This window comes from Rattus rattus, chromosome 7, assembly GCF_011064425.1.
Source record: "Rattus rattus isolate New Zealand chromosome 7, Rrattus_CSIRO_v1, whole genome shotgun sequence".
NCBI classification, from domain to species: domain Eukaryota; kingdom Metazoa; phylum Chordata; class Mammalia; order Rodentia; family Muridae; genus Rattus; species Rattus rattus.
The window spans coordinates 87,271,681-87,280,655 of record NC_046160.1 but is presented as its reverse complement, the minus strand read 5'-3'; the positions used below and the strand labels follow the sequence as shown (position 1 = coordinate 87,280,655).

At 42.7% G+C, this 8,975-nt stretch overlaps 1 protein-coding gene across 1 annotated transcript; it reads left to right on the top strand.

The window, feature by feature from the left end:
* The first annotated feature begins 1,174 nt into the window (after positions 1-1,174).
* Positions 1,175-3,849, top strand: LOC116906134 (60S ribosomal protein L23a-like). Its single transcript, XM_032909126.1, has 2 exons — positions 1,175-1,646; positions 3,827-3,849. The coding sequence occupies exons 1-2, from the start codon at positions 1,175-1,177 to the stop codon at positions 3,847-3,849; spliced, it is 495 nt and encodes a 164-aa protein (XP_032765017.1).
* Positions 3,850-8,975: the final 5,126 nt, after the last annotated feature.

Sequence of the window (8,975 nt, the reverse complement as noted above, 5' to 3'; positions counted from 1 at the left end):
CCTGGTGTGGGACAGCCCTGGACTCCAAGATTGATGGCAGCACACTCAGCCTCTTGAAAAAGGTGGGGAAAATGATGAAACAGAAATATGATTAGTAACATTCACATCCTGGAATGCTCTCACTTCACCTTGATGGGCATCAGTTTCATAACCGATGTGGGCATTTTATACCTTACTCTTTTGTCACAGATTCTTAATCTTGATTGTCAACTCGATAGGATTGAAAATCACCTAGGAAACACAACTCTGGACCTTCATGAAGGTGCTCCTTCCAACAGATTTGGAAGATAAACCCCAAAATATGGGTGGCACTATCCCAGTTGGGTAAGACCTTAGACTGATAAAAAGGACAAAGCCAGTTGAGACCAGGGTTCATCTCTCTCTGCTTCCTGACTTCAGATACGATGTGACCTCCTACCTCACACTCCCGCCTTCCCCAAGTCTGTGAGTCACAATCTACCTTCTCACAAGAAAAGCAGCTAACACAGATACTTCCGACCTTCTGCCTTGCCACCTCTGTTGAATCAGCTATGGGCATGGCCACTCACCCCCCCACCCAAGAAATGTGGAGGGGCTTTGCTGAGTTGAAAAGTTGTTTTGCTCTGCCAGAGTAAAGGAAGGATCCCCTTTCTTAGAACAGGAACCCATAACTGATATCCAAAGAGAACTTCCGTCCAACATGACTGAAGAATGAGGGTTTATACTTGGAGGGACAGGACATCTTGGCAGTTGTGGTAGTAGCACTTTTGTGGGCGTGGCCTTGAGCATAGTCGTCACCAATTGGCTTGATGGCTTGCAGATTATTACATTTGCACCCAGTGCTGGCCAGAGGCTCATGACCAGGGGTTCGAGTGATGGCTCAGTCATTAAGAACATTTGCTGCTCTTGCAGAGGACCTGAGCTCTGTTTCCAGCATGTACAACAGTAAGCTCACAATCACTTGTACCTTCAGCTCCAGGGGATTTACTGCCTACTTCTGGTCTCCACAGGTACTGCATGCACTCCTGTGGTCTCTGTGCAGACATGCAGGCAGACACGTACACATAAAATAAAAATCATCAGCGCTTGCCTAGGAAGCGCAAGGTCCTGGGTTCGGTCCCCAGCCCCGAAAAAAAATAAAATAAAATAAAATAAAATAAAATAAAAATCATCATCATCGTTTTTTTTCGCCAAGATGGCGCCGAAAGCGAAGAAGGAAGCTCCTGTCCCTCCCAAAGCTGAAACCAAAGCGAAGGCCTTGAAAGCTAAGAAGACAGTGCTGAAAGGTGTCCACAGCCACAAAAAGAAGAAGATCCGAACGTCACCCACTTTCAGGCGGCCCAAGACCCTGCGGCTCCGGAGGCAGCCAAAATATCCTCGGAAGGGTGCACCCAGGAGAAACAAGCTTGACCACTCTGCTATCATCAAATTCCCACTGACCACCGAGTCGGCCATGAAGAAAATAGAGGACAACAACACGCTTGTGTTTGTTGTGGATGTTAAGGCCAACAAGCACCAGATCAAACAGGCCCTGAAGAAACTCTATGACATTGACGTGGCCAAAGTCAATACTCTGATACGGCCTGACGGAGAGAATAAGGCGTATGTTCGCTTGGCTCCTGATTATGACGCTCTAGATGTTGCCAACAAGATTGGGATCATCCAAAGTGAGTCCAGATGGTTAATTCTAAATATATACTTTTTTTTCCACCATAAATAGAAACAATCATCATCATCAACAAACAACAACAAAATTTAAGTTTGTTTATTTGAAAAAAGGAAATAATTTGACAATACATGATTTTTTAAATCTTTTTTTTCATCTTTATTAACTTGAGTATTTCTTATTTACATTTCGATTGTTATTCCCCTTCCCTGTTTCTGGGCCAACATCCCCCTAGCCCCTCCCCCTCCCTTTCTCTATGGGTGTTCCCCTCCCTATCCTCACCCCATTGCCGCCCTCCCCCCAACAATCACGTTCACTGGGGGGTCAGTCTTGGCAGGACCCAGGGCTTCCCCTTCCACTGGTGCTCTTACTAGGATATTCATTGCTACCTATGAGGTCAGAGTCCAGGGTCAGTCCATGTACAGTCTTTATTTAGGTAGTGGCTTAGTCCCTGGAAGCTCTGGTTGGTTGGCATTGTTGTTAATACATGATTTTTTGTACACTATATTTTAACTGAAGTTTTTTTGTCCGTTTTTGTCAGGCACAGAAATTAACTGGGAATAATAAGGACTTAGATTATGAAATGCAAGGAGAAATTACCTGTCAGTCTTTGGGAAAGGAAGGAACCAGAAATTAGGAAACTGGTAGAACCAGTTTTCTAAGGTCACTTTGCTACCTTTTTGTAATGTACCCTTTGCTCATGGGAGGGGGGAGGGGAGATATGGAGAAAGACATGATATATAAACATATATATGTATATATATAATCTATATCATCTATATCATCTCTCTGTCTTGAGAGAGAGACAGAGACACAGAGAGACAGAGATGCAGAAAGCGTAAGGACAAAGGTCTGCAGGAGTCCGATCTTTCCAGCCCGTGGATGGGACTCAGGCTGTCGAGCCTCGCAGTAGGCATCTTTCCGTGTTGAGCCATCTTACGGCCCCCAAGCGTTTTATTTTTGTTAATTTTCTTTGGTGCTGAGGATCCAGTCCAGGGTCCTGCACATGCCAGCCAAGCTCTCTCTCTATCATCGAGCTCCATTCTCAACAATGAGGAAGTTTTACAAATGCATGCAGAAAGGAGTTCTCACTGAAGAGGACCTAAGTTCTGTCTTTCTACCCATATGCCAGCAAATATAAAATTTTTAATATAAATTCATTTTAAAAGATGAACAGCAACATTACAGAGCATGTAGTGCAATCAGTGAGGTGCTGATAAAATCATAACATGTAGAAGCTTTGAGAAAAATCTGCTCTCTTCTTCTCTTCTTAAGCTAGAACCTGGAAGGGAACCAGGCTTATGCAGATTCTTGGTAATTTTTTGTTCAATTACAGAAATTCGATTTTGGCCTGGTATTGGACGATGTTAGTTACTTGTTGCTACAGCAAAATGCCTGACAGAAGTAGTTTGAGGGTCTATTACAGTCCATCATGGTGGGGAGTCATGGTGGCAGGGATGTGTGGCAGCTGTCGCCTACGTCCGTTTGACAATGCAGGTTGATGAGTGTGTATGTGCAGTTTGACTTTTCCTTTTAACTTAGTACAGGACCTCAGTCATGGGACGGTGCTACCCACACTTAGTGGGAGTCTTGTAGCCTCCACGAACCTGACAGACATGTGTAATGGACTGTCTTCTAGGTGATTCCAGATCCTGTCAGTTGACAACTGATGTTAACCCTTCACAGGTGACAGACAACACGCCTGTAGTGACGTATGGATGTTGTCTAATGGAGGTTCATTGTGCATTCTATTCTGATGTATGTTTGAAACTTTTCACTAAAAGAAACAGAAGGTAAGGCACACTTTCTAGCTTTTTCTACAATGTTGAGGCTTAATTATGTTTAGGATTTTCCATTTTGCTGCCCAAATTTACGGGGAGAAATGGTTCTAGACAAGGTGAAAAGGTAGACGGTGCCCTGTTGTGGAAGTCACACAGCTAACAGTTTGAACCCCTGAGAGGGAAGTGGGTGTGGCTGGAACAGGGACAACAATGGCTACCAAGGGTGCTTGTGTAGGGCTTGTGCTGTCAAGGCAGGAGCGAGCACACACTGTAGGGCTGTTTCCATCACTGTCAGCCATGATGACTCTTGCCAACACATTTTCTAAGAGAAGATAGCTGGGAAGTTTTCACTTTGGGAGATTGTCCCCTGATGTGTGGGCCATCTCTTTTCTCTCCCTAGGAAGTGCGAAACACGTGGATTGAGACTGCGGAGATGAACAGGAACCAGATTGCTGGGATGTACCCCAAGAGCTTTTGTTCTGATCCCCAAAACAAAGACAAAGGGATTTTACACAAAATATGCGTGTGACCCAGTTGGCCTTGTATTCTGAAATGGTGAGTATTGAAGTGTGGAAAGCAATCAGCCAGAGCCAGAGTTAAGTGTAGACTGATGGTTTGGAGGCCACTGTTGGGACCTGTGGGAGAGACAGCCTATTGAGGTGGTTGTAGTAGGATGGAGACAGAGTTGGGCAGCTGACTAGAGAGACACTAGGAGGTATATGAACAGGATTCGGTAATGTCGAATAGAGCATGTGAGAGGGTGGGGCTAAACACGGGTTTCAGAACTGTGGAGCTGAATGGACTGTGAAAGAATGCATTCTGGGATTGCTGGATCAGGACCAAAGTCTCAAGCAGTGGAGAAATAGTGGTTTTCTTTTGTGGAATGTTGACTTTGAATTAAAAGCATCTTTGAGACACGTAAGAGATGATTTCACCAGTACACTCTATATGAAAGTCTAGGTCTCAGATGAGAAAACTGTGTCTACTAGTTCAATAGAAAAAAAGGAGACCCGCAGCAGCTCTCTGCTCCCAGAACCCGTGGGAGAGATACCTTACCGCCTGGTCAGGTGGGCACTCCTGAGGCTGCAGAGCGGAAGAGACCACCAACACTGCCCACCCCTGCCCACATCCCTGGCCCAAGAGGAAACTGTACAAGGCCTCTGGGTTCCTGTGGGGGAGGGCCCAGGAGCGGCAGGAGCCCTGCCTGAGACACCGCCGGAACCTGAAGGAAACAGACCGGATAAACAGTTCTCTGCACCCAAATCCCGTGGGAGGGAGAGCTAAACCTTCAGAGAGGCAGACACGGCTGCGAAACCAGAAGAGACTACTCTCTGCACACATTACTGATTCCAGAGGAAAGCACCAGAATCCATCTGGAACCCTGGTGCACGGAGGCTCCCGGAAGGGGCGGCGCAGATCTTCCTGGTCGCTGCCGCCGCGGAGAGCCCGTGGGCAGCACCCCGCGAGTGAACTTGAGCCTCGGGACCACAGGTAAGACCAACTTTTCTGCTGCAAGTGACCTGCCTGGTGAACTCAAGGCACAAGTCCACAGGAACAGCTGAAGACCTGTAGAGGGGAAAAACTACACGCCCGAAAGCAGAACACTCTGTCCCCATAACTGGCTGAAAGAAAACAGGAAAACAGGTCTACAGCACTCCTGACACACAGGCTTATAGGACAGTCTAGCCACTGTCAGAAATAGCAGAACAAAGTAACACTAGAGATAATCTGATGGCGAGAGGCAAGCGCAGGAACACAAGCAACAGAAACCAAGACTACATGGCACCATTGGAGCCCAATTCTCCCATCAAAACAAATATGGAATATCCAAACACACCAGAAAAGCAAGATCTAGATTCAAAATCATATTTGACCATGATGCTGGAGAACTTCAAGAAAGACATGATGAACTCCCTTAGAGAACAAGTAGAAGCCTACAGAGAGGAATCGCAAAAATGCCTGAAAGAATTCCAGGAAAACATAAATAAACAAGTAGAAGCCCATAGAGAGGAGACACAAAAATCCATGAAAGAATTCCAGGAAAACACAATCAAACAGTGGAAGGAATTAAAAATGGAAATAGAAGCAATCAAGAAAGAACACATGGAAATAACCCTGGATATAGAAAACCAAAAGAAGAGACAAGGAGCTGTAGATACAAGCTTTACCAACAGAATACAAGAGATGGAAGAGAGAATCTCAGGAGCAGAAGATTCCATAGAAATCATTGACTCAACTGTCAAAGATAATGTAAAGCGGAAAAAGCTACTGGTCCAAAACATACAGGAAATCCAGGACTCAATGAGAAGATCAAACCTAAGGATAATAGGTATAGAAGAGAGTGAAGACTCCCAGCTCAAAGGACCAGTACATATCTTCAACAAAATCATAGAAGAAAACTTCCCTAACCTAAAAAAAGAGATACCCACAGGCATACAAGAAGCCTACAGAACTCCAAATAGATTGGACCAGAAAAGAAACACCTCCCGTCACATAATAGTCAAAACACCAAACGCACAAAATAAAGAAAGAATATTAAAAGCAGTAAGGGATAAAGGTCAAGTAACATATAAAGGCAGACCTATCAGAATCACACCAGACTTTTCGCCAGAAACTATGAAGGCCAGAAGATCCTGGACTGATGTCATACAGAACCCTAAGAGAACACAAATGCCAGCCCAGGCTACTGTATCCTGCAAAACTCTCAATTAACATAGATGGAGAAACCAAGATATTCCATGACAAAACCAAATTTACACAATATCTTTCTACAAATCCAGCACTACAAAGGATAATAAATGGTAAAGCCCAATATAAGGAGGCAAGCTATACCCTAGAAGAGGCAAGACACTAATCGTCTTGGCAAAAAAACAAAGAGAAGAAAAGCACACAAACATAACCTCACATCCAAATATGAATATAACAGGAAGCAATAATCACTATTCCTTAATATCTCTCAACATCAATGGCCTCAACTCCCCAATAAAAAGACATAGATTAACAAACTGGATGCATAACGAGGACCCTGCATTCTGCTGCCTACAGGAAACACACCTCAGAGACAAAGACAGACACTACCTCAGAGTGAAAGGCTGGAAAACAACTTTCCAAGCAAATGGTCGGAAGAAGCAAGCTGGAGTAGCCATTCTAATATCAAATAAAGTCAATTTTTCAACTAAAAGTCATCAAAAAAGATAAGGAAGGACACTTTATATTTATCAAAGGAAAAAATCCACCAAGATGAACTCTCAATCCTAAATATCTATGCCCCAAATACAAGGGCACCTACATACGTAAAAGAAACCTTACTAAAGCTCAAAATACACATTGCAGCTCACACAATAATAGTAGGAGACTTCAACACCCCACTCTCATCAATGGACAGATCATGGAAACAGAAATTAAACAGAGACGTAGACAGACTAAGAGAAGTCATGAGCCAAATGGACTTAACGGATATTTATAGAACGTTCTACCCTAATGCAAAAGGATATACCTTCTTCTCAGCTCCTCATGGTACTTTCTCCAAAATTGACCATATAATTGGTCAAAAAACGGGCCTCAACAGGTACAGAAAGATAGAAATAATCCCATGCGTGCTATCGGACCACCACGGCCTAAAGCTGGTCTTCAATAACAATAAGGGAAGAATGCCCACATATACGTGGAAATTGAACAATGCTCTACTCAATGATAACCTGGTCAAGGAAGAAATAAAGAAAGAAATTAAAAACTTTTTAGAATTTAATGAAAATGAAGGTACAACATACCCAAACTTATGGGACACGATGAAAGCTGTGCTAAAGAGGAAAAACTCATAGCGCTGAGTGCCTGCAGAAAGAAACAGGAAAGAGCATATGTCAGCAGCTTGACAGCACACCTAAAAGCTCTAGAACAAAAAGAAGCAAATACACCCAGGAGGAGTAGAAGGCAGGAAATAATCAAACTCAGAGCTGAAATCAACCAAGTAGAAACAAAAAGGACCATAGAAAGAATCAACAGAACCAAAAGTTGGTTCTTTGAGAAAATCAACAAGATAGATAAACCCTTAGCCAGACTAACGAGAGGACACAGAGAGTGTGTCCAAATTAACAAAATCAGAAATGAAAAGGGAGACATAACTACAGATTCAGAGGAAATTCAAAAAATCATCAGATCTTACTATAAAAGCCTATATTCAACAAAACTTGAAAATCTGCAGGAAATGGACAATTTCCTAGACAGATACCAGGTACCAAGTTAAATCAGGAACAGATAAACCAGTTAAACAACCCCATAACTCCTAAGGAAATAGAAGCAGTCATTAAAGGTCTCCCAACCAAAAAAAGCCCAGGTCCAGACGGGTTTAGTGCAGAATTCTATCAGACCTTCATAGAAGACCTCATACCAATACTATCCAAACTATTCCACAAAATTGAAACAGATGGAGCACTACCGAACTCCTTCTATGAAGCCACAATTACTCTTATACCTAAACCACACAAAGACCCAACAAAGAAAGAGAAACTTCAGACCAATTTCCCTTATGAACATCGACATAAAAATACTCAACAAAATTCTGGCAAACCGAATCCAAGAGCACATCAAAACAATCATCCACCATGATCAAGTAGGCTTCATCCCAGGCATGCAGGGATGGTTTAATATCTGGAAAACCATCAACGTGATCCATTATATAAACAAACTGAAAGAACAAAACCACATGATCATTTCATTAGATGCTGAGAAAAAGCATTTGACAAAATTCAACACCCCTTCATGATAAAAGTTCTGGAAAGTATAGGAATCCAAGGACCATACCTAAACATAGTAAAAGCCATATACAGCAAACCAGTGGCTAACATTAAACTAAATGGAGAGAAACTTGAAGCAATCCCACTAAAATCAGGGACTAGACAAGGCTGCCCACTCTCTCCCTACTTATTCAATATAGTTCTTGAAGTTCTAGCCAGAGCAATCAGACAACAAAAGGAGGTCAAGGGGATACAGATCGGAAAAGAAGACGTCAAATTATCACTATCTGCAGATGATATGATAGTATATTTAAGTGATCCCAAAAGTTCCACCAGAGAACTACTAAAGCTGATAAACAACTTCAGCAAAGTGGCTGGGTATAAAATTAACTCAAATAAATCAGTAGCCTTCCTCTACACAAAAGAGAAACAAGCCGAGTAAGAACTTAGGGAAACAACACCCTTCATAATAGTCCCAAATAATATAAAGTACCTCGTGTGACTTTAACCAAGCAAGTAAAGATTTGTACAACAAGAACTTCAAGACTCTGAAGAAAGAAATTGAAGAAGACCTCAGAAGATGGAAAGATCTCCCATGCTCATGGATTGGCAGGATTAATATAGTAAAATGGCCATTTTACCAAAAAGCGATCTACAGATTCAATGCAATCCCCATCAAAATACCAATCCAATTCTTCAAAGAGTTAGACAGAACAATTTGCAAATTCATCTGGAATAACAAAAACCCAGGATAGCTAAAACTATCCTCAACAATAAAAGGACTTCAGGGGGAATCGCTATCCCTGAACTCAAGCA

Excerpts from the sequence above, each read along its gene's own strand:
- LOC116906134 (XM_032909126.1), top strand. The coding sequence starts at position 1,175 with ATGGCGCCGAAAGCGAAGAAGGAAGCTCCTGTCCCTCCCAAAGCTGAA. Across the intron at positions 1,647-3,826 it reads CAAGATTGGGATCATCCAAA|GAAGTGCGAAACACGTGGAT; the intron begins GTGAGTCCAGAT and ends TTCTCTCCCTAG.